This window comes from Arabidopsis lyrata, assembly GCF_000004255.2.
Source record: "Arabidopsis lyrata subsp. lyrata unplaced genomic scaffold ARALYscaffold_3, whole genome shotgun sequence".
Classification (NCBI taxonomy): domain Eukaryota; kingdom Viridiplantae; phylum Streptophyta; class Magnoliopsida; order Brassicales; family Brassicaceae; genus Arabidopsis; species Arabidopsis lyrata.
In genome coordinates, this window is record NW_003302553.1 from 10,247,716 (window position 1) to 10,271,707 (window position 23,992).

Here is a 23,992-nt window from a genome sequence, read left to right on the forward strand (position 1 = left end):
TAATTATTTAATTGAGTAAATTTAGTGAAGTGTAGAACTATTTCTTGGTTTGTCATACCGTGTTATATACGAGTAGTGAACTAGTGATCAACAAAGTCATTTAGTACATCACGTCGATAAAAAGACAATTCTATGCAAAATTAATGTGCATAGTTCATCTACGTTTCATATACATATGAACTGAAACATGCTAATTATTTTATTTGGACCCTTCAAATTCCAAGATTTTTGGACATACAAATTTATTTGTAAAACTGAATCGTGTATTTGGCCGGTCCAAAACAAAACACGTCGACACAAAAAGTGGAAAAGAGGAAGCTGCGATATTTAAAGGAACCACGTTGCTTAGATTGTCCCCACGCGTAACATAAACTTAACTTTTGAAGGACAAAGAACAAAGTCCATGACGCGGCCTCCTCCTTCGTCACCGCTTCTTCTCACTTTTTTGCCAAGTGGTATTGGTTAAAAACGTAAAAAAGATTCTCTCCATCTCCCAAAAACATGTGGCTCAAAACAAAGCTTAACATTACTTTCGTTTGTAGAAGATTTTACATTCATTACACATCTCTTTTTGCTTTTGGAACTTAGCTAAGTTTGGATCCAGACAGGCCCATACTTGGTCCGTCCGAGTCCGTGACTGTTCTCTCTTTGTCTCTTTCTACGTGGCCGATCTTAGCTCCGTCAGTTTTTTTTATGGTCGTTTCAAAATTTTAATAACTTTACAATGTAAGGAGATAAAGAAGTAATCAAACATGAGTTCGATTCTCTCTGAAAACAAAAAACACATTTGTTTGGAAAGTCTGTCAGTTGGCCCAATTAGTTTACCTAGTAGCCAGAAATTCAAGCGGTCTGACTCCCCCTGGCATTAGTCGGAAGACACTCCAAACTCGGATCAGGCAGTGTGGTGGCCCAATTCTGGATCTCATGGCCCGTTCGACCCGAGTCTGCTCGGAGCTCATGGTGTCCGTTGAATCGTTGAACCGTTGAACCGTGGGAGAAGTCCACTCTATAGCACCTCGGTGCGTTCCTACCGAAGTTGGCCGGATCAACCGATAGAATTTATCAAAAAAAAAAAAAAAAGTAATCAAGATTTTAAAGGTCCCAAGTTATATCTCTCCCAATGAATTAAGAAATTTGTCAATGTTAATGTTAAAATTTGAGGCCTGAAATTGAACATAATAACAATGTAGTTCTTTCGAATAAATTTAAATTGGACCCCATTTTATTTTTACAATTTTGGAGGTCTTATTGAATGTTGAGTGGTCTGATAAATATTAATTATTTACTCGTACGTATTATTTAACTCAAGCCTTGCTAAACCTCATAACGGGCCATGGAGGGCTCATTAGGCCCATAACATTCTAGTTCTCCTAATGTCTTTTGCCAAATCTCAGTTTACCAAATCTCCCCAAATTGACATTCTGATCAGTTTAGTTTTTTTTTTCTTTCTTTTCTTTTCAAGAATGTGAAAATGTAAATATTTCATTGAAAATAAACAAAGTTTAGAAATACAATAAAAGATTATAAACCTATATAACAAACAGTCCTATGATAATATATATATATATATATATATATATATATATATATATATATATATATGGAAGCATATTAATGGAAATTCTGAATTCAGTCCATACGTAAGCACCAAAGCAAACAGAGGTAGTTAGGTAGATGAAGTAATAACATACTAGATCAAACGTGCGGGGTTTTTGTACCATACGATTTTCTAGTATAAAATTTATGACATCTAGGTTTCGAATGTGTGTATCAGTTTGAATTTGTTATGACTATTTAAAATAGATTTATGTAACAAATTACCGGATTGAATATATTAGTATTGAGAACTGATCAAATCGTTCGAGACATATGTATTCCGGTATATTTTGTATAAAAATAGTTGGGTATTACAAAACATTACCTTGTTAAATTAAATTTTTTTTGTAACATAATTTCTGTGTTTAGTAATTAGTATAGTAAGGAAAAAATATCAAATCTATACTATTAATTTTTTTATATTGATACAACTCTATACTATTAATTTATAATGATTAATATCAATTTTACACTAACATGGTCACATTTTGTTTTTTTTTCTTGGTCCAAATTCAAGATATTTGTCGTAATGGGCCATATACATTCATCATAAATATTTGTGTTGGGCCGTAAAACACACAAATATTGGTCCTGACATTATTTCATATTATGTTTTTTTTTATCTGGGAAGATACTCCTTTTTGTTCTTTGTCTGAAACCTTCAACAATTTTCCAATCTGAGAAAATAATCTTTGTCGGCCGATCGACGAAGCTGTATCGAAATCCATCCGAAATCCACTTCCATCGTCTTCGCTTATACATCAATTCTTTGCAAATTATAAGATCTTAAAAGAGGTAAGCTTTTCTTCTCTTTGATTTTTGTTTGAACTTTTTTGGAATCTGTCGATTGGGTTTCTACCATAGATTTTTTCTTGTTTCATTATAGATCTTATACAACGATTGTGAATAACCCTTCAAAAATTTGATTAATTATTACCTTTTTCATATCTAATTGCATGCAATTTTTTTACATGTTTCGTTTTGTTTAAACATGTTAGTTAGTCAATCAATCTGTTTCTTCTCAAAATTCATAGTGTTAATAGACTAAATCTAATCAATTTCAGTATATCTTTTAAGCTGTAAATCTATAATCTTTTTTTTTTGTTTTTATACTTGTTTCAGATTAGTAGCCATATTTCGATGGTTTCTCAAAAGAAGAAGAATAACGAAGATAAGTTTTTTTATCCAGATTATTGTATAACTTGAGCACTTTATTGCAAAATGCTCCTGCTTCATTATTCTTTAGCTGAATGTTAGATTCATGATACAAAGTTCAATGTTTGCAGGCGAAGTACAATTTTGCGCACATAATTCTTATGGAGCTGAAGCAGTAACAGTTCAATTTGGAGCATTCTTGAAATATAATTTGGTAGAATCCGTTTAATTTTAAACGGCAATGTTTCTTAGTCTTTAGAATGATTTATATGGTTGTACTAATGAAACTTTGATAACTGTTAAAAATCTGCAGACAAATGATCGGTTTGAAGTTGGATTCTTAAGGAGGGAAGAGATTTGGTGTTGTAATTGGAGGTTTTCAGAGATCTATATTTAAAAGGTTAGTAAGATATTAAACATAACACTTTTGATTAGGTGATAACAATATAGACCTACTCTATTGATTTCCAAATTTGGTTGAATAAGTGTAGATAAAATACTTACAAATTAATTATGTCAGAAATTTTAAAAAGTAATTTCGTTTCTTGTGATGCTGTTGGAGCTTTATTCTGCATTTGTTTGTTAATAGAAGTAGTAAGTTGTGAGATTTTCTATATTATAATTGATCGGACTGTTTGGTTAGCAATAATTGAAAGTGCAGATCTTGCTGGAACAAGAAACGGTCTGTTGGAACAAGTTTGGGATTGCTTGGTTGGTGCTGACGTGGCTCGTGGAGTTGAAGATAAATATCAGAAAGATATTAGAGAGATCAAATCAGAAGAAACGTGCAATTGAAGATATTCTTGGAGAAGAATATTATTGAAGATTTGTTTCTTTTATTTAGAAGAGGATATTTTCCTTTTGTATCGGGATAAAATCTAGGGTGACATATCTCATAGGTATATGGGTATATATACTAGGGAGATGTGTGTTGCTAGGGCTAGCCGAAAAGAGAGAGAGAAAAATGAATTGCTCTGTTTCGGTGCTTTTGTAGGCAAGTCGAGCTGCTTGCTGGAACACAGGTTTAGTTGTTCTAATACTGGGTGTAACTAGATATTGTTTGGTGTCGAACTAAGAGGTTTTTAGTGTCGTGTAATTCCAGTTAGGCAAGGTCTTGTTGTAAAGATTGTCTAAGTGAATCTAGTTATTGTTTTGAGGACGTAGGCACGTTGCCGAACCTCGTTAATTCTCGTGTGCCTTATCTATCTCTGCTTTTTCAATTGGTATCAGAGCGGACATCTGTAAAGAGTCTGACTCCACAAACGGGTGAGGATCCTGAGGAAAGAGATGGATGATATATTTCGAGAATGGTTGGCAGTTAAAAGTCTTGCGTTAGATGCTGAAAACTATGGATATTGGAAGGTGAATATGAAGGCAATCATACAAGGTATTGATGAGGATGCTTGGACGGCTGTGGAAGATGGCTATGAAGTCCCAAAAATTGAAGAAAGAGACGGTTCTATTGTCACTAAACCAAAGGCTAAATGGACAAAGAATGAGAAGACTATGTCAAGGTATAATGCAAAAGCTTTATCTACTATTTTTACCTCGGTTAACAAGAATCAATTCAAGTTGATTCAAGGGTGTGAATCAGCCAAAGAAGCGTGGGATAAGCTAGAAAAAGTTTTTGAAGGAACAAAAAGTGTGAAGATATCAAGAATTGACAGGCTAGCTTCTCAATTTGAGAATCTACGAATGGATGAGCACGAAAATGTTACAGATTTTAGTGCTAAGCTGTGTGCGATTGCTAATGAAGCACATGTGATTGGGAAGACGTACAAAGACAAGAAGCTTGTCAAGAAGTTGATGCAATGTTTGCCTAAGAGATTCGAGGCACAAAAGGCGGCTATGGAAACTGCTTTTAACACGGATGAGACCCCATTTGATGAAATAGTTGGGAGACTACAAGCGTATGAGATGGACCAACAGGATGTCATTTCAAATAGTGTCAATAGACCAACTCTATATGAGAATGATGACAAGTTGAGAATACAAAATTTAGAAGAATCTATGAGCTCACTTGTGAAGATGTTTGGGAAACTTCTTAAAGACGTTGGAAAAAGGGGTAAGAACTCTTTGGAAAATGATCATGGCACATACAAAAATGTGGGAGAAGGAAGACGTGGTATACAGTGCCATGAATGTAGAGGATTTGGACACATCAAGTCTGCATGTCCGAGTATCAAGAAGAAGAAAAAGGTTCGTTGCTTAGGATGTAACGGTTATGGACATACAAAATCTGAGTGTGTCGACGGTGTGAAGATAAAAAGAAATATCTATGAAGACTCTAGTGAGAGTGAAACATATGATGAAGAGGAGTTAGCCAACTTCGTGGCATTACCTTCATTCGTGGAGCACAAAGAAGGAAGCGAAATATCTGATTCTATATCAACTGCTGAAACAAGTAGCGAATACTCCAACACAAGCAGCGATTTAGAAAGCGATCAAGAGGTGGATCTTCAAGCTGAATTCAAAAGTCTTTATGAGAGTTGGGTTAAGAAAAGTAAAGACTACATGGTACTAATCGATGAGAAGATGTTGATGGAAAGTAAGATGAAGAATATCGAGAAAGAGCTAACTCTTGAGAAAGAAGAATCAGAGAAATTGAAAATCAAGCTTGCTGAAAATCAAAAGTGTTCTTGTGCTTTGAAGAATGAAGATCATGAAGTTGTTCATATGCTAAACGTGAAGGAGGAACTTGCAGCAGAAAAAGAAAAATCCAAACGGTTGGAGGATGAACTCATGCAGAATGAAAAGTACTTGAGGATGTTGAATAATGGAACAAAGAACCTAGATCAAATACTAAGCATGGGAAGAACAGAGAAAACAAGATTTGGTCTTGGTTATCAAGGAGGTACATCTGATTCAAAGACTATTTTTGTTCAAGAGAATCTGTCGAAATCTGCTGGAACAAGGGAAAACCTGTTGGAGACGACCGCAAAAAGTCTCATCATAACTCCGATGGATGAGCATAATGTACAAGTCAAAAGTACCAGTCCATGTATTTATGATGAGAAGAAGATGAGTTATGTTCGTGGATGCAACAAAAGTTCATCAAATTTAAGAACATGTGTTGTTAGCTGGAACAAGCTGAATTCTGTTGGAACTGAAACCCAGAAGAGTCACCAAAAAGTGTTTTGTACTTCAGGATGCTTTTATTGTGGAAAGAAAGGGCATATCAAGGCCTACTGCTATAAGTTCCTTGACAAGATTAGATGTGCATTAAAGCAAAAGAAGTTTGTTCAAGATTCAAGGAGATTTCAAAAGGTTTGGATTAAGAAGATGGATTTGTATGGTGATGTGTCTCATAAGTCATCAACCAATACTCCAAGGAAGATGATGTGCTGCACATGTAGGTGTTTGAAGCACATGTCAAATGATCAAGCAAAGTTTGCGAAGAAAAAGTTCAGATTTAGAAATGAGAGTTATTGGAGAGATCCAAGTGGAAGACGATTCTGATCGAGGAGAATATTCCAGCAAGTATTTTTTTTAACAAAGTTTTATCACTCAAGCAGGGGGAGAATGTAGAAGATCCATGGAGAGTAGAAGATCCATGGAGAGTTAATTATCACAGTGATATATGATTAAGGGGGAGTTTGTATATCATGATGTCTTGCTGGGGATGCGTGATAATTATGGTGAGCTTGAGTTGTAAAACTCAGTTAAAAAGGGGGAGAATGAAAGTGCAGATCTTGCTGGAACAAGAAACGGTCTGTTGAAACAAGTTTTGGATTGCTTGGTTGGTGCTGACGTGGCTCGTGGAGTTGAAGATAAATATCAGAAAGATATTTAGAGAGATCAAATCAGAAGAAACGTGCAATTGAAGATATTCTTGGAGAAGAATATTATTGAAGATTTGTTTCTTTTATTTAGAAGAGGATATTTTCCTTTTGTATCGGGATAAAATCTAGGGTGACATATCTCATAGGTATATGGGTATATATACTAGGGAGATGTGTGTTGCTAGGGCTAGCCGAAAAGAGAGAGAGAAAAATGAATTGCTCTGTTTCGGTGCTTTTGTAGGCAAGTCGAGCTGCTTGCTGGAACACAGGTTTAGTTGTTCTAATACTGGGTGTAACTAGATATTGTTTGGTGTCGAACTAAGAGGTTCTTAGTGTCGTGTAATTCCAGTTAGGCAAGGTCTTGTTGTAAAGATTGTCTAAGTGAATCTAGTTATTGTTTTGAGGACGTAGGCACGTTGCCGAACCTCGTTAATTCTCGTGTGCCTTATCTATCTCTGCTTTTTCAATAATAACCATTATTACTTATAAATAGGAAATAGTTAACTTCATATTACTGAATATGAAGGTATTAGGACAAAAAACTTTTGAAAAACAAAGTTAAGCTGTTATAAGCTAGATATGTCTTCGAATTCATGTAAAAAGAAAACATGAAAATAACAGAAACAGTAGGGTTGGGATCAGTTCTTCTCTTGAAACTTCAATCACTGATTCCTTTATTTGCCAAACACACGTTTTCATACCTTGTTTGACCTGCTCAGACATAAAGAAATCAGAAACTCGTATAGTATAACAGATATATATAAGAATCATTTCATATTGGTTCTTACCTCTGTGAACAAATGTCTCTTCCAACGCTTAGTCTTATAGGTTCTGGAAAACTTCCTTAAACACCACATTCATCGTTTCCTTCTGCGGTTTGCCTTCTTTATCCACTATTAGGATCTTCAGTCCTTTCTTTGAAGTTACCCTTGAGATAGCCACATATAGTTGGCCATGTGAAAAGCATGGCCTTGAGGTATATTATAAGTTTTTTTCACAAACTTACTTATTCACAAATTCTTGGACAGCAGGATAGTTTGGATTTATTTCCAACAAAGACATGTTGAAGGCATTTGAAATAGATCTTTCACCTGATAAATTTGCAATATATTAGTAATATATACTAATAATATAAACATATTAAGCATCCACACGTCCAAAAACCTAATCAATATACCTTTGAATGTACCAATTTTAGCAAGGCGAATCAAACAAATGACCCTTTCATTGCTTCCATTTTGACATGCATCCCACATTCTCTCAGCAAATCTCCCCCAAAGAGTACATGTCAAGCGTTCATCACTATAATAGACAAATGACAGACTTTGTATTTTAAAAATAGACAGTTGTTTGTAAAAATTAAAAGAGTAAATAGATTACAAACTTTGTATCACGCAGCTCAAACTCAAATCTTTTGGTGGCTTTGTTGTTGACATCGTGAGTTGTCATCTCACCTAAACTCACGACCTGACCAAGAACATCTGTAAATATATGAAATGATGTTAGTTTGTTATTTTCTTAAGATTTAAACACTATAGAAAGAAATAGGCAGAATGGAAAATACCAATCAAAATGTTTTCATTCAATCCATTAACATTCAGAATGTCAGGAAAGTTAGCAAAATCAAAGTAAAGGTCATCAGAAATTGAGGGAATACGACTTATAGCAGTCGTATTCATGAGGGTCATCTTGAATGGGAGGCTGGTAGGCCGGTACTTTCCAGTAGATTTTGCAACTGTAAAATTTTCCACAGTTCTCCACTCTCCAGTTGTGATAAGCTTTTGAAACTTGTTGACTTGTTGTTTCTTGACAGTTGCATGAATCAAGGTACCCTGTATTTAGCAAAAAAAGATAATTAAACATTTTATTTACAAATAATCATTAGAAGAGTAAATCTATATTATTGATAAATCGTAAATTACAGATGTATCAGCAAGAATCATCTCGACAGTCTCCCCGGAGTATTGGGTGTATTGAGTCCATGAATGGACGATTTTCACTTGGATCTTCCATTGAGTCTTGAATGGTTTGACTGCATTAAGTTCTGTGATGGGAAGAGCCATTGTTTGAGAGGTATGCTTTGAGTTTGATAGCTTAGTGTGTATTGAGAATGTCGTTTGATTTCTATATTTATAAGAGATGGAGAAAGTATAGGGTTGCTTAGGGTTTAGAAAATTCCCGTCTAAGAGAAGATTTGAAAATAAGAATAGTTAAGGTATATGCTTAATTTATTCGGATATGAAGATATAGAGTTTGTTATTATTGGCTAAAGTAATAACAAATCAAGGAAATCGAATATTAAGAGATAAGTTTTCTTTAAATCATCTAAATATATGGGATTGAGTTGTTATTGAAATATCGGTTTAGTTAATTAGTAAATATAGATTTGTTTGTTATGAAAAATATCTTTAGTAATCACGAATCTAATATTATGTTTTGAATTAATGCAGATCTACTAAATGCGAAATATCGGTTTAGTTAATTAGTAAATATAGATTTGTTTGTTATGGAAAATATCTTTAGTAATCACGAATCTAATATTATGTTTTGAATTAATGCAGATCTACTAAATGCGAGAGAAATATAAAGGCCCAACATCGACTAAGCCCAGTAAGCTCATTATGCACTTCTGGATAGAGATCCGACTGCTGGCTCCAAGATCCGCTGGTAATGGATCCAAGATCCGCGTGTAATTGGCCTTAAAATTGTCCATTATACCCTCTGACGATTTCTGTTTTTTAGTCGTTGGTTTTAAATTTTCCAATGGCATTGTAATTTTTTACACTTTATAGTAAAGATTACATATGAAAGAATTTTCATTCTCAAATCTCAAAGACTCAACCTAAATTTTTTTGGAAAGATTAGTTTTACATGGGAACACAAAGAAAGGAAATATGATTCTATAGATTTTGTTCCTAAAACCAATGATTTCTTAGCATATAAGTACTTTGACATTGTTGACCAAAAAAAAAAAACTACTTTGAAATTATGATTCATACATAAAAGTAAATTTTTTTTTTTTATCACACATCCAATAGCGTATATAAAAAACTGAAAATTACCTAGTTTGACTCAAATCTAGAGAAAAATAACTAGATTGACATCCAAATATTGTGGTTTACTAGAATAGCACAATTTTTGTGTTAAAAGACCAAATACCCATTTTATTTTCAATTCTATTAAAATATATAATTAACATATAATAATTAAATTAAATCGAAAATTAAAAAATACAAAAAATATAAAACAAAAATTGAAAAAAAATACGAAAACAAATATATATAAATTGAAAAAAACATAAAAAAGAAAAAACGAAAAAAAAACAAATACCCACTTTATTTTCAATTCAATTAAAATAAAATAATTAACATATAATAACTAAATTAAATAGAAAATTTAAAAAATACAAAACAACAAGAAAATATAAAATGAAAAAAAAATACAGAACAAAAAAAATTAAAAAAAAAAACGAAAAAAATAAATTAAAAAGAAAAAAAAAATATAAAAAACGAAAAAATTTATCTTTATCATATATTAACAAGGAGACAACCACACATGAGCCATCTATTATAAATAAGTCTGTCGCGATAAGAATATGTCTGTCATTACTTTATTGTGCAGATTAAAAATCTATATATTTTCATCAATAAAACTGTCATCATACGACATATTTTTTTATAATCTATATGAAATTTGTCGTAATAATATAAAAAAAATCTGTCATAACATAAAACATTTTGGTTGTGAGTATATGTCATTCTAGCAATTTATATTTTTATATAACAAATCTGCTATCACATTCCAGATTTTTGTTAAGAAAAAAAAAACTGTCATAACATAAAATAAATCTGTTATCACTAATAAGTCAAACTAGTAATTTTTTTTTTATTAACAGATCTGCTACATTATGACAGATTTTTATCGAAAAATATAAGTCTAACGCTACTAAAACAATAAATCTGCCACACATTTTAATAAATCTGTCAAAATTACGAAAGTTTGTGGTGTCATCATAAAATAACTCTGTCGTGAGAAAAAAATCTGCTACAAATTAAATATCTGTCGTAACCTATTTTAAGTAAGTCTGTGGGAGAAAAAAAATCTGTCACAAAAAATCTGCTATAGAAAAATAAGTCTGTCATGGAAAATAAACCTGTCACAAGTAACCCAACAGATTTTTCAAATAATTTTTTTTTCCAAATATTTTTTCTCCTCGTTTTTTAAATATATTTAAGGGTAATTTTGACATTTTTTTTATTTCTAACAAAGAGATAAAGGGTATTATGGTCATGAAAATAACTCATTTAACCCCCAATTTTTTTGAGACATTATAGTAATTAAACTCATAATTTGGGTTAATCTAGTAACTTTCCCTATAAAAAATTCCAAAATATACATCAACAAAAAAAAACTCAAAATAGACAAAGAAAACAGATTTTTTAAAATTTTTTTTGTAAAAGTAAAACTAACATCACTGATTTTAGTGTAATCAAACCAAACATTTTTTAATTAAAGTTTTATCAATTTAAAGTTAAAGGGAATATTGTTAAAATGGGCATTATTTGGCCCAAAACTTTCAAAAATGGAATGTCTTCCAGGCCTTATGAATTTAGGCATTTTGGGGCCAGGGGAAAAGACTGTTTTGTCCCTCTGTATCTTCTCCTTCCTTCTGACGACAACCATGGCTTTCTCCTTCCTTTGGATTCATCTCCCAACAACTCTCGCTTTCCAGGCCATAAACCTCGCTTCTCAACACCTCCACCGCCAACACCATCTCCATCCGTCGTCAACAAGATCTTTGATTCGAAACACAAAACCTCTCCGTCGCCCATACCATCTTAGATCCGATGATTTCAGTGGATTCAATTAATTTCGTTTTGAATCAAGGAAGCTAAACCCTATGGGGAATCTAGTAAACCCAAGGGCTCCAATCTAAACCATCAATCGAATCAAAACTTCCAATTCTATTTTAAATCTAAACAAAATTAGGTATCGGATCTCATCATCTCATCATCGTGACCAACATCTTGTTCACCATATATAACTCATCATTCTCATCACATCTCAACATCTTCACCACCATCTCCTTTACCGGATCTCATCACCACCACCATCGCAAATCATCGTCATTCGTCGACGGAAGATTTTTTTTCTTTTTCTTTCAGCCCATATTGGTGAGGATAATAACGTCATTTTGCTACGCTGTGAAATGGTTAAAACTGAATGCTTGGTAATCTGACCTAAATCGATAATTTTTGGTGGAATAAATGCCAACCCGGTAATTGATTCAAAGTTAAATTAAAAATTAGTGATATCTTCTCAAACTCTTGAAAGTTATAAAGACCAAAAGCCGACCAATAAAATCTCCCCATGTCGTCATAAACCGGTTTTAATTTCCGGTTTGGTCATCTAAAGCGCAATAAAATCCTCTCTGTCTTCTTCTTCCTCTACTCGGCGAATTTTCTCGAGAAAAATTAAACTGAAATTTTCTGATCGAAGATCTAAAAAAGAAGATGGAGAGAAGACAAGCGAAGATCCATGTCTTTGTATTGATTGGTTTGATTCTATTGAATTCGATCAATCAAATCTCGTCGCTCTCTGTAACAGTTAACGACGAAGAATGTGTCCAAGAATACGTCCTTTACGAAGGCGACACTGTTTCCGGTAACTTCGTCGTCGTCGATCATGATATATTCTGGGGATCAGATCATCCTGGTTTGGATTTCACGGTTAGAGATCTTTCAATTTACTTTTTCCCCCAAAAGTTCTTACCTTTGATACGTTTTCCTTCGATAATCCCAATGTTTTGAAATTTCGTCAAATTGATCGAATTTGGTGATTCTCATGCTTAATTTTGCCCTGATCTGATGTTAAGGAATTAGGGTTTTCTTAGATTGTGGTGGGTTTGATTGGAATTGTGGAAAGTTGTTATCTTTCATTGGATTTTGGTTTGGGTAATGTGTTGATTGATTCATTGGATTGTGTTTGTTGTGTAGGTGACGTCTCCAGCTGGGAACATTGTACAAACTTTAAAGGGAACATCTGGAGATAAGTTTGAGTTTAAGGCTCCAAGAAGTGGAATGTATAAATTTTGTTTCCACAATCCTTATTCTACTCCTGAAACTGTCTCCTTTTATATTCATGTTGGCCATATTCCCAATGAGCATGACTTAGCCAAAGATGGTTTGTTTCCTTTCCCTTATATTTGATCATTTTCATTGATGGTATTGGAATGTGCTTAGTGATTGGTTTCTGTATCTTGTGCATTGAGTTTGAGCTGTTTTGTGATGTTATGTTCCTCGTCTTTTGTTGTGTGGTTCTTAGAACATTTGGACCCGGTAAATGTTAAGATAGCTGAGTTGAGAGAGGCTTTGGAATCTGTTGTTGCTGAGCAGAAGTATTTGAAAGCACGTGATACTCGTCACCGTCATAGTAAGTTTTCTCCATTCGTTTTCCAAGCCTCATTTTCCTTGATCAATGATCACCCGAGTAACTTGCTTAGACGCAGTATAATAATATAATGAATTTGGAACGGACATATGTTTCTTGAATAGAGAGAGATCTTTGAATGTCGAAAGATACAACCTTTATACGATCTAACATTGCTTTGTGTGATGAATCTTTGGTTGCAGCGAATGAAAGCACGAGAAAGCGTGTGATATTGTACACAGTAGGAGAGTACATATTCCTTGCAGCAGCTAGTGGACTTCAAGTTCTCTACATCCGCAAGCTCTTTAGCAAGTCGGTCGCATACAACAGAGTTTGAACATAACAAAACATCAGCAAGGTCTTATGTCCTTTTATGTTTGGCTTGGTGAACGAATCAAAACACAAATCTTAAACAGTGTTAGTTAACTTAAAAGCTTTAATAGCGAAAGACTCCCTTTTTGTTTTTGGTTTCTACACTTTTCTTTGGCTTCAATTTACTTATGCAGAACTTGATAAAGCTTATTTCTGATTCATTGATTAGTGATTATCATTAACTTTTTATTAGCATAGACAAATTGTTATGAGATCCAACCTTATAGACAAATCCCAACTATTGTATTTTGGGTTTAATTGTCATTATGATACCTAATAAAACCACCACTAAAATAATATACAAATATCTGCAAATCGTGGAGGAGAAGAAAAATCGAATAATTCTATGATTCTCTCTAACCAAGAAACGAAAAAGTCGTATTGAAGTATTGCCATTTGTTTATAAAATAAGGGTGTCACAAAGAAGTGGCTGTTCAACGATTCTAAAGTCATTTACTTTACCATTGATCTATTGCTCTGTTTCACTGTTGCGTGATCGGGAAGAAGAAAAATGTTGGCGATTTTCGACAAGAACGTTGCGAAAACACCCGAGGCTCTGCAGAGTCAAGAAGGTGGATCTGTTTGTGCTCTTAAAGATAGGTTCTTGCCGAACCATTTCTCCTCTGTTTATCCTGACGCTGTCACCATCAATCTTGGATCTTCTGGTTTCATCGCTTGCTCTCTCGAGAAACAGAACCCTCTTCTTCCCAGGTTTTTGTTAATTAGTTTATTCCTCACGATGATGTTTTCTTGTTCTGTCCTGATATGATAGATTTGCCATCTTGATGATCACTGGCCTGCAAAGGTTATTATTTTAGGATTATGTTTCGATTATCTTGTTTTCGTTCAATGAATCTGAGAGATTGAGACATTGATCTGTTGTTTTGTTTTGATGTAATAACAAAGGATGTTTTCAATACAATTTTGTCTGTGTGACAGATTGTTTGCTGTGGTGGATGATATGTTCTGCATTTTCCAAGGACATATAGAGAACGTTCCAATTCTTAAGCAACAATATGGACTAACCAAAACAGCTACAGAGGTTACCATTGTGATTGAAGCCTACAGAACTCTAAGAGATCGTGGTCCGTATTCTGCTGACCAAGTTGTTAGAGATTTTCAAGGCAAATTCGCGTTTATGCTCTATGACTGCTCCACACAAAATGTCTTCCTTGCTGGGGTGAGTTTGAATTTTGCTTCTTTACCATTTATTGTCTCTGGATTTTGTAATGCTGAGGTTAGTTATTATTATGCGCGGTGCAGGATGTAGATGGGAGTGTTCCTCTCTACTGGGGTACCGATGCTGAAGGCCATCTCGTTGTTTCTGATGATGTTGAGACTGTGAAGAAAGGTTGTGGTAGATCCTTTGCGCCATTCCCTAAAGGTATGTAGCAAGCCGTTTTTCGGGTTTTGAAGATACTATCTCATTGTTCTTTGATCTAGTGCAAATATGAATTAGGATGTGGTTCTGTGTATGCATACTGCAGGATGTTTCTTTACCTCATCTGGAGGTTTGAGGAGCTATGAGCATCCATCAAACGAGTTAAAGCCGGTACCAAGGGTAGACAGTTCGGGTGAGGTGTGCGGTGTAACTTTTAAAGTGGATTCCGAGGCCAAGAAAGAAGCGATGCCTAGGGTTGGGAGTGTCCAGAATTGGTCTAAACAAATCTGAGGCTAATATGTTGAACTAGCTGAAAAAAGCTTGTTTGGTTTTTTTACTTGTTGGACTTATGTGGCTGTGTTCCACAGATTTACTCTTTTCATGATAATCTCACTGTAGCCATTCTAAGGACTAATGGTGGTCTTATTGCTCTGTACCTGTACTTGGTAACAAGGAAGCTAAGAATAAAATATTTTATAAACGTCTAATGATTCAGTGTATGCATATGATGTCATATTGATAAAACCAGAGCTGCAAGAACATGAGCTCCAATGTAGCAATTGCTAAACAACCTTTGGTAACGAAACAAAACATAAAACTGTAATGAAAAATAATGAAAGGTCTTAGACTCTTAGTAAGAGCCTAAGGTTAACACTGCCTGCAGATTTCTCTTTACGCAGAAACGCCTCGGGTAAGACTTGAGCCATCCATTTGCAGACCTCTGTTTCCTGATGCTGCTGCTGCATAGTCCTGACTGTTGTCCCTCCTCCTTGAACTCATATCAAGACCAGCACCACCATTTCTAGACTCCATTGCACTTTCGTTGCTTTCTGCTAAAGTAGAGAGCTTTTCGGTTATCTGAAAAGCCAAAGATTGTAATCTGTTATGTTGCACTTCATGGAAGATGATGCACTGAGTTGGCTGGTCCCATTTTGCAGTAAGCTCCTCGTTGATCATCATCTTGCTCACAATGCTATGGACCTGTGACTCAGAGATGTCAAACATTTTGGCTAGCTCATCAAGACTTAATGACTTATAGTAGGAGCTTGAGTATGTGAATAGATAAGTCCTTAGAGCCACTTCCTTGATCCTAGCTTTCACCATATTGAGGACGCTGTCGCGGTTCTTGAACAGTCTCCAGACATCAAGAGAGTTCAAAACTGAAAACGCTTCTTGGAATTTCCCTTTGGTCAAGGCTCTGGTTGCTGCCATGACATGGTCACGTATAGTTTCAGGCGGTGCAGTGAACGCTTGCCTCTCACTGATCTCGAGCAGGCGACAAATATTCTTGCTAACCGATTTGTGTTTGGCATCATGCGAGTTTGCTGCCATGTTTGGGACTTCAAGTAGCATGGCACAAGTAAGATAAACAGCCTCCAAGAGCTCGAGGTTTATGTGCATGTGGTACGGTATTTGTCTTCTCCTCTCCATTAGAATCTATATTAAAAAACAGAGAAATTAGACTCTAAGAAATTGTAACAGAAGATAATATGTACTATAAAGCTCAATATTTACCTGCTCTGTTGTCTTCTCGTGGTCTCGATTTTTCGAGACACCTTGGCCGAGAAACTCCCTCACTCTATGACCAGAGTACAGCTCAGAGAGGCAGCTATGTGACTCATTTATCATTCCAACCCGAAAGGCGCAAAGACCAAGTTGTGCCATTGTCCTGTTAAAGAGAATCTGTGTTGAAATGTCCATGTGTTGAATGTTGTCTTGTAGATGACTCATCAACAACAAGTCTCTAGCAGTCACAAAGTTATCCATTAAAGCATGTTGATAGATATCACATAGCATTGCTCTGGATTTGGCCCTTTCATCTCCATTTGTGTAGATAAAGGATATGAGTGTATCCATCATAGCGCGGCTGCTCCCTGCGAAGGTAGGCTTACGAGGAACAATCTGTGAAGTAGGTCCACTTTCTTTGCCCTCCTCAATTTCTTCATCAGCCATTTTCTTCATAGCATCAAAAACTTCTTGAGGCTTGTAATAGATTGACTCAACTAGTATTAAGGCTACCTTTGAAGCACCTTTGTAATCGCCGCTCCGCTCCAAGTAGTCTTGGATTTTCTGAGCAAGAGCCAAGAACATAGGCTCATCTTTCAATCTCTCTACATACTCATTGGTGTGAGGATCTATGCACTGCAAACCCTTGAAAAACTCTGTCTCAATCCTCTCTAAGAATGCAACCAAATTCCCCGAGACACGAATTGTTCCATCGTAATCCACTGGCTTTGAAGTTTCCTTCTCATCAGGTTCAGCGGTATCATCCACAACATTAATGTTATAGTACTTGACAATAATGTCAAGTATGGTAAGCATGTTAACCACACATTTCTTCCAGACATCGATAGGCATGTATTCGCTGAGACCACCAAACTCTGCTGAAATAACGCTAAACAAGATTTCAAGCTTCTGTGCAGGAGTCTTGGCAATCTTTGTCAAGTCCATAAGCTTATCCGCGTGAGTCTCGCCAGTTTTGAGTTTAAGTCTAGCACTTCTTCTTTTACTCCCACGAGCAGCCATAATTTCTTTGAACTTCTTGTTGACCATGTTCCAAGTTATCACTTCATGATCTAAACTAAACAACATCTCCCAAGAAACATTATCATCAGTAGATTCCTCCACCTCCTCTTCATACTCATCATCGTCCTCGATATCTGGAGACTCCCTAAACCTATTGATATCTTCTTGGTACTGCATATTGTTCTTCTTCAGTTTCTGTCTCATTGAGTTAAAAGCCTTGGAGTTACTAGTACTCATCTTTCTTACTTTATCTTCATTCAAGAAATCTTCCAACAACACAAGGGTTTTGATATACAAAGTCGGCGCCTTCACAGACTTAGTAATCGTCAGAACTCTCTCAAGATGTTTGTTGAGTTTCTCAAACGTTTCTTGCAAGTAAACACAATCATTGATGTTCATGGCATGCTTCATATTCTCTATAGTGTTGGTCATCTCCTCAAAACATTTATCTTTTCTTGGTTTAACCACACGTTTTGTATCCATACAACAACAAAACTCACCGTCAGGTAAGTCTGCAAGGTAACGAATGTTGTTACTCTCAACCTCTTTTTCAAAATCACTCTCATCTTCACTTTCACTTCCACCCTGTAAACGATACATAAGATAAGCAAAGAAAAATCATTAAGAAACTGTAAAATACAAAAAAAAAAAAAAAAAAAGGTTTTGACAAGTAAACAAAGGTCTATGGAAGGAAACCTGAGCGAAAAAACGAGAAGTTGTCGTCATCTTCGTTAAGCAACAACAAGAATCTGAGAGACGATGTCACAAAATATAGATGAAGAACAAAAAGTTTGATCCTAAAATTTGTCAAAGGAAAGATGAAGAAGAATGAAATTACCTTTGATTGAGACGATGAAGATGCTTGACCGAGAGAATAACGAAAGAGAGGCGAATTAGGGTTTAGCGTAAAAAACTAAGAAAATTGGCAACAGTGAAATTAAAAAAGTAAAATAAATCAAGGGCGGTGATAGTTTTCCTAATTAAAAAAAAAAAAAAACTATCGTCATCGGTTATCAGTTTAAACCACCAATTAATTAATTACTAAAAGCTAACCGGTTTTAATCTACAAACCGAATACAAAAATGTAAACCTACTTCGTTCTTTCTTAATTTAGGGTTTATGTGTATATATTTACACATCCCGCGACCGGGAGAGATTTTTCAGAGGAAGAGAAAAGGTTTGCTGAAACAATGACGTTGACGATCTCCGATCTTCCAAGGGATCTGCTAGAGAAGGAAATATTCTCAAGAATACCGTTGAAATATGTGAGAGCATTGCGATTAACCTGCAAAGAGTGGGAAACTTTAATCAAAAGTCGGAGCTTAACGATCGACGAAGAGGAGTCTCAGATGATCGTGTTGATGGATTACAATCTTTGTTTAATGAGCATATCCATGAATGGAGGAGAACCATCTACAGAGATTAGAGGTAAACTTACTTGCCTTGACGAACAAGTCAAGATATCTCAATTCTTTCATTGCGAGGGTTTATTGTTATGCATCTTGAAAGACGATACTAAGGTTGTGGTTTGGAATCCATATTGGGGGCAAACAAGGATGATCCAACCCAGATTTTCACACAGGCCAGGCGGAACGGACTGGATCAATTATGCTCTCGGATACTACGAGAATAATAGTAAGATGAAATCCTGTAAATTCTTGAGGTTTTTAGATTATTTTTACTATATCCCAGCCCCCACCAAAGAAAAGATTTTTTTTTGGTATGAAATCTACGATTTTGACACTGGTTTATGGACAACTCTTGATGTCACCCCACACTGGCGTATAAGGTTTGATAACTATGGCGTTTCTCTCAAGGGAAACACTTATTGGTGTGCTACAGAAAGGAACCCTGCAGACCCTTTTCTCAATGTTGATCACATCATCTGTTTTGACTTTACAAGTGAGAGGTTTGGTCCGCTTCTGCCTTTGCCGTTTAGAACTACGTATTACAACCTTGTGACCCTATCTTGTGTTAGGGAAGAGAAGCTTGCTGCTTTATTTTGCCACGATGGTATTGTTGAGGTATGGATTACGACTAATATTGAGGCCAATAAGGTGTCGTGGAGCAAGTTCTTGACTTTTGATGTGGGTGACTACCGGATTAGTCCTTGTACAGATAGTTTCTTCATTGACGATGTGAACAAAGTCGCCATGATTTTTGATAAAACGTGGAATTGCAACACAGTTACCATCATTGGAGAAGCTGGATACGTCCGAGATGTTGATCTCGGAGAACCTGCCCACCAAAATAGTTTGCTATTGGTGTGTCCTTATGTTCCAAGTTTAGTGCAAATCAAGAAACCTGCACGATGCAAAAGGAAAAGACAAAGCAGTTTAGAAAACCATCAATATAAGCGAAACATGGTGAGACTTGTCGCTCTTAAAAAGTATATGATGCGCCGAAGAACCCATAAAAGGGGATAAAGAGATGACCAAGTCTCGGTTTTACAGAGCTTAGTTTATGTCTTTCTCTCTACTCTTCTTGGTTTTAGTGTTTATTTGTTTAGTATTATGTATATCAATATATATACTCTGGTTTCTTTTTACCTGTTTGGACTCTTTGGCTGTGTTCCACAGATTTGAGATTTGATCACTTTACTCTTTTCATGATATTTCTCACTGGAGCCCTTCTAAGGGACTAATGGTGCTCTTATTGTTCTGCAAAAGTTTTAAATTTTGTTGGCCAAGTCTAAAAGATTTTACAAACGTCTTATGATTCAGTGCATACATATGATGTAATTATTGATAAAATATTAGCAATCTCGTAAATAAACAACTTTGATATTGCTACCGATAGGTCTCGATTGAAAACCAAACATTCTCGAGTATTCAGATAAACTAACTTTGCATAATGCTGGGAATAATCAATGATCATAATGAAGTACTCTTACTTGTTATGAAGTCATTATTGTGTTTTTACAAACGAACCAGAGTTGTTTTGTTTGCAACTTTATCAGATAGTTTTGTTTTGTAAGCCTAATGATCGTCTTATATGGTAAACAAGAAACTAAGAATAAAATGACTTAAACTAAAACGTCTGATTCGATGCATATTAAAATAAATCCCCTTGTAAAAATCCTGTGGGGTTTTACCCATAATAGAAACAAGCAACAAGTTAAGAACAGACATAATTCGTAAATAAGACATCAAAGAGTTCGCTTCTCTAATCCTTCGCATCTGCAATGCCTCCTTGTGTAATCTGGAAACTGTGATTTCTTCTGTTAAGGAAAAAAATAAAGCCATTGCATTTGTGGATGAATAATCAAAATCAAAACAAGTGTGTGTGTGTGTGGATTTGGTTAAAGGATATGGCTTCAGCTTCAGCGAGATTCGGAGCATCGTAGACTTTGCAGACACGTGTATCGCCTTTGCCTTTCCTGAACAAGAGCCTGATGGTGGCTGCGTGGGCTAGGACGTGACCACCTGCTGGCTTTTTTGGGTCTGATATGAACATTCCACCACCTGGGTCAGCTATGACTGCAAACCACCAAATGAAACAGATGATCATTGTTAAGTTAGTGCAACCAATAAACCAAAAGAATTTGATGCTTTATGTCATTATATCAAACTAGTGTAAAGTAAACCTTGGTTAGTCATGTAGACAGCAACATTGAACTCCTCTGCGATTTTGATTAGCCTGGAAAGCATCTGAGCTAGTTTTTGCTGCAACACAGAAACTCGGATTATTGAGCAAAGCCAGATATTGTCAATGATTATGTAAGTAATGTTGTGGGAGGCAAATTTAACCTGGCGGTCTGCAAGTTCTCCTCTTCCAGTGAAATCCACTCGGAATAAAGCAATGATCGAGTCAACAATCTGCAAACAAGGTAAAAAAAAACCTCAGCTAAATTAGCTCATATTCGATGGATAACTAAACTAAAATGATCAGACATGTTTACTTACAAGAATCCTAAATGGTTCCTCAGACATTTTTGCAGCAAGGCCAAGAAGCAAGTTGTACTGATGCTCATAGGTATAAGCACGAGCATAAATGATCTGTTACATCAAGATGAATAAGATTTTTGAATGTCAATGGCAGTCCTGTGAGTAAGTAAAGATGTGAGGTTGATAATGCTTACATTGTCAAGCACAGCTCCTGGATCCATTCCAAATCTTTCAGCAATTGGGACAATCCTATCAGGACGGCTACAAAATTTAAGGGTTAAGGAAAAATCATGGAATATAGAAATCATCTAATGAAGCCACAAGATCTGGTCAGAAGATTTGCTCTAAGATATTAAGGATACAAGGTTCCCTCGGTGTCAATGTAAGCCACTTTTCCATTTCCCCCTTTCATGTTTGTAGGTAGCTGCATAACATAAATACAGAAATGAATACCAATGGCAGTGAGAGACAGAGTACCTCAATGGTTTATATGCTGAAAGAAAGTAAAATCTCATCTCATGCCTTTGAAAGGTAAACAAGACAACATAAAATTCATATTGAGACTGTAGGAAAGAAACCAACCTGCGTAGTGACACAAAGGGTATGTGCTAATTGAGTTTTCCCACACCTGAAGTGAAATTAAACTTTATAAGAATACAAGCTATCAACAGGAAACTTGTAGAGCTGGGTGCAGCTTCTTCTCACCTAAATTCGCCAAAAGCCTCTGTGATGGCTGAGGTTTCAATTCCACCTACCAAGCATTGTGAAATAATTAAACCAGAACTCAAGTAGTGTGATCAAGATGTCAAACTGTTAAAAGCAAAACTTAGTATACCTCCTAAGAGATCATCGAGAGCTTGGCACCCTGTAGTGATTTTTACAACTGATTTCCTCTATAAACAAAAAACAACTTGTAGGTTTCAATATCTACTAATATGAAATGTTGAATAAGCCATCTAAATTTAACAGTTCTGTTAGTGGGATCAAGCAACAGGACTTAGATGCAAGACAGACTTCAAGACCTTATTGAAATCAATGAGTCTAACCTTTAGAAGAGCATCACTTCCAGTCATATATCCAAAGTTCTGAAGGAGAAATGTTTTGACAATTAAAATGAAGCAAATGCAGGAAGTCACATAGATATAACAACAGTTGGAAACGTTTAAACTAACCACAATTTTCTCAGCAGCTTCACAGATTTTGTCAACTTTAGCCTCTGATAAACCTTTGATTCCAGTGAGGTTCTGCGCCAATCAAAAGTTCAAACAATAGACTCATGCAACCATCATCTACATAGTGCATTATAACCAATGAATGAAGCTGGTTTATACCTTCTTGGTATGCATCATGAGACCATTGCAGGTATGGATCCCAGCATCTTGTAACTTTTTCACATCTCCAGCGTTTATACCTTGAGCGACCACTAACACAAGCAAAAATACAAGTCCCGAGATCATCAAATCAGCTAGAGATTTTAGCCAGATACAGAAATCGAACGACTATATACACTCGAATACACTCAAATTTCACAAACTATTCGTTATCAAGGAGAATCCATGTTCAGAAATCAATATGTATACTAGATTCATACTTAAAATTTTAAAACTAACACAGATTTCGCGAACATTCCCCAGATTAGAGGAACGATTCTAGATCTGATTTCATAAGACCCAGCGATTAAGCAGCAACGAGGTTTAGATAAACAAAATTGGGCGAAATTAGAAGATATAATAAACACACAGAGACGATTCCAAAACAGATGATGAAGATTTGAAAACGATAAACTGAAGAATCGTAAAAGCGGAAAACGAATTCAGATCTTACATTTGTCAATCATCTCAAATAGATCTTCGTCTTCATCAATTTCTTCACGCTCGACGAGCTGCATCTGGCTCGTTTCTTCAGCTCTATGAATCCGAACCAACGGAAACATATCAGGATCATCGGAAAACAAAAAGAAGCGAGTCAGATAGCGAGACTTAAGAAGAAGCTAAAACCAAAACGATGAACGGAGAAGAAGAAGAATCGTAGTACAGAGAGAGAGAGATCAATCACTTACTTGAGAGCAGCCATCATTTTCTCGCACTAGGATTCTCTAAATTTGAAACGAGAGAGTGAGAGAGAATTTGAAATTCGAAATTTGAAAAATATTCACTGGATTTTCTTCGAGGGTTCAAGGTTTTTAATGGCGGGTTACGGAATTGAAAGCGTGATTCAAATGCCGTTGATTTGAATTTGGGTTCCGCAACTGAATTTGTTTTCTTTTGTGTGCTCTTGACTTATTTTGACGGCTGCGATAGTGCCACGCCATAGTTATCATCAGTCTTATCGACGGTCAAGAGAAGGAATCTAGGTGAAAATAATTAGCCACTTGCATTGCTTCATAAATTAATTTCTCCTGAAATTACAGAAAAAGAAAAATTAACACAGATGCATATAGGCCCATTGGCCCATTTTTTTATTCAGCCCAAAAGATGTACAAAGGCCCATAGGCTCATTTTACTGAAATTACAGAAAAAGAAAAATAATACAGATGCATATAGGCCCATTTTCCGCTGTGATTAACTGATTCTGCCACGTCATAGTCAAAATCATTTTTATTATTATTTTTTTTTTAACTACCGCGGATCTCTCAAAGGTTTCCTAGGCCCAAAGACTAATCCCACGAGGCTGGCAATTCCCCTATGTAAACCTGCCAGTGGCCGTGTCTCGAACCCTGGTGGCGGAAGTCACAGTTGTGACCCCTTTATCACTAGGCCACAAGACCTGGTTCATAGTCAAAATCATTTCTAAAAACTATACTACATTTCTACCAATGTTTGGGAGATTTTAGGAGGTTTTTAAATTATAGATTTTAGTTTTTA

The 23,992-nt window shown here is 35.6% G+C and overlaps 5 protein-coding genes and 1 long non-coding RNA gene across 7 annotated transcripts; 4 read left to right on the forward strand and 2 right to left on the reverse strand.

Annotated features, from left to right (window-relative positions):
• The first annotated feature begins 2,216 nt into the window (after nucleotides 1-2,216).
• LOC110229667 lies at nucleotides 2,217-3,937 on the forward strand. Of its 2 annotated transcripts, none has more exons than XR_002333053.1 (4): nucleotides 2,217-2,391; nucleotides 2,719-2,965; nucleotides 3,065-3,151; nucleotides 3,395-3,937. It is a non-coding gene; the product is annotated as an uncharacterized LOC110229667 (long non-coding RNA). The 2 variants fall into 2 exon arrangements; XR_002333054.1 differs by having other exon boundaries at nucleotides 3,413-3,937.
• An 8,026-nt stretch (nucleotides 3,938-11,963) lies between these two features.
• On the forward strand, nucleotides 11,964-13,495 carry LOC9321594 (transmembrane emp24 domain-containing protein p24beta3). Its single transcript, XM_021031273.1, has 4 exons — nucleotides 11,964-12,262; nucleotides 12,530-12,716; nucleotides 12,858-12,965; nucleotides 13,166-13,495. The coding sequence occupies exons 1-4, from the start codon at nucleotides 12,047-12,049 to the stop codon at nucleotides 13,297-13,299; spliced, it is 645 nt and encodes a 214-aa protein (XP_020886932.1). The 5' UTR covers nucleotides 11,964-12,046; the 3' UTR covers nucleotides 13,300-13,495.
• Nucleotides 13,496-13,628: 133 nt separating this feature from the next.
• On the forward strand, nucleotides 13,629-15,203 carry LOC9319448 (stem-specific protein TSJT1). The gene is made up of 4 exons (XM_002883335.2): nucleotides 13,629-14,045; nucleotides 14,274-14,514; nucleotides 14,598-14,718; nucleotides 14,822-15,203. Exons 1-4 carry the CDS (start codon nucleotides 13,846-13,848, stop codon nucleotides 15,004-15,006), a joined length of 747 nt encoding a protein of 248 aa, XP_002883381.1. The 5' UTR covers nucleotides 13,629-13,845; the 3' UTR covers nucleotides 15,007-15,203.
• LOC9319449 (eukaryotic translation initiation factor 3 subunit C) lies at nucleotides 15,175-18,064 on the reverse strand. The gene is made up of 3 exons (XM_002885482.2): nucleotides 17,938-18,064; nucleotides 16,231-17,826; nucleotides 15,175-16,152 (listed from the first exon to the last, which is right to left on the reverse strand). Exons 1-3 carry the CDS (start codon nucleotides 17,965-17,967, stop codon nucleotides 15,388-15,390), a joined length of 2,391 nt encoding a protein of 796 aa, XP_002885528.2. The 5' UTR covers nucleotides 17,968-18,064; the 3' UTR covers nucleotides 15,175-15,387.
• Nucleotides 18,065-18,231: 167 nt separating this feature from the next.
• LOC9321595 (putative F-box/kelch-repeat protein At3g22870) lies at nucleotides 18,232-19,850 on the forward strand. The gene is given in 2 exon segments (XM_021031271.1): nucleotides 18,232-19,640; nucleotides 19,642-19,850. Coding segments are annotated over 2 exon segments (1,269 nt in total). The 5' UTR covers nucleotides 18,232-18,431; the 3' UTR covers nucleotides 19,702-19,850.
• A 329-nt stretch (nucleotides 19,851-20,179) lies between these two features.
• LOC110229963 (meiotic recombination protein DMC1 homolog) lies at nucleotides 20,180-23,323 on the reverse strand. The gene is made up of 15 exons (XM_021031272.1): nucleotides 23,188-23,323; nucleotides 22,953-23,035; nucleotides 22,460-22,551; nucleotides 22,301-22,372; nucleotides 22,175-22,213; nucleotides 21,964-22,021; nucleotides 21,834-21,879; nucleotides 21,711-21,756; nucleotides 21,491-21,552; nucleotides 21,323-21,389; nucleotides 21,147-21,239; nucleotides 20,991-21,059; nucleotides 20,828-20,906; nucleotides 20,554-20,720; nucleotides 20,180-20,451 (listed from the first exon to the last, which is right to left on the reverse strand). The coding sequence occupies exons 1-15, from the start codon at nucleotides 23,202-23,204 to the stop codon at nucleotides 20,407-20,409; spliced, it is 1,035 nt and encodes a 344-aa protein (XP_020886931.1). The 5' UTR covers nucleotides 23,205-23,323; the 3' UTR covers nucleotides 20,180-20,406.
• Between the last annotated feature and the right edge of the window lie 669 nt (nucleotides 23,324-23,992).

Coding starts and splice junctions, on each gene's coding strand:
- LOC9321594 (XM_021031273.1), top strand. CDS start 12,047: ATGGAGAGAAGACAAGCGAAGATCCATGTCTTTGTATTGATTGGTTTG. Junction 12,717..12,857: donor GCATGACTTAGCCAAAGATG/GTTTGTTTCCTT, acceptor TGTGGTTCTTAG/AACATTTGGACCCGGTAAAT. Junction 12,966..13,165: donor TGATACTCGTCACCGTCATA/GTAAGTTTTCTC, acceptor CTTTGGTTGCAG/CGAATGAAAGCACGAGAAAG.
- LOC9319448 (XM_002883335.2), top strand. CDS start 13,846: ATGTTGGCGATTTTCGACAAGAACGTTGCGAAAACACCCGAGGCTCTG. Junction 14,046..14,273: donor CAGAACCCTCTTCTTCCCAG/GTTTTTGTTAAT, acceptor TCTGTGTGACAG/ATTGTTTGCTGTGGTGGATG. Junction 14,515..14,597: donor AAAATGTCTTCCTTGCTGGG/GTGAGTTTGAAT, acceptor TGCGCGGTGCAG/GATGTAGATGGGAGTGTTCC.
- LOC9319449 (XM_002885482.2), bottom strand. CDS start 17,967: ATGACGACAACTTCTCGTTTTTTCGCTCAG. Junction 17,827..17,937: donor CTTCTCGTTTTTTCGCTCAG/GTTTCCTTCCAT, acceptor TATCGTTTACAG/GGTGGAAGTGAAAGTGAAGA. Junction 16,153..16,230: donor ACGAGAAGACAACAGAGCAG/GTAAATATTGAG, acceptor TTTTTAATATAG/ATTCTAATGGAGAGGAGAAG.
- LOC110229963 (XM_021031272.1), bottom strand. Junction 22,022..22,174: donor GAAGTGATGCTCTTCTAAAG/GTTAGACTCATT, acceptor TTTTGTTTATAG/AGGAAATCAGTTGTAAAAAT. Junction 21,060..21,146: donor AGGAACCATTTAGGATTCTT/GTAAGTAAACAT, acceptor CCTTGTTTGCAG/ATTGTTGACTCGATCATTGC.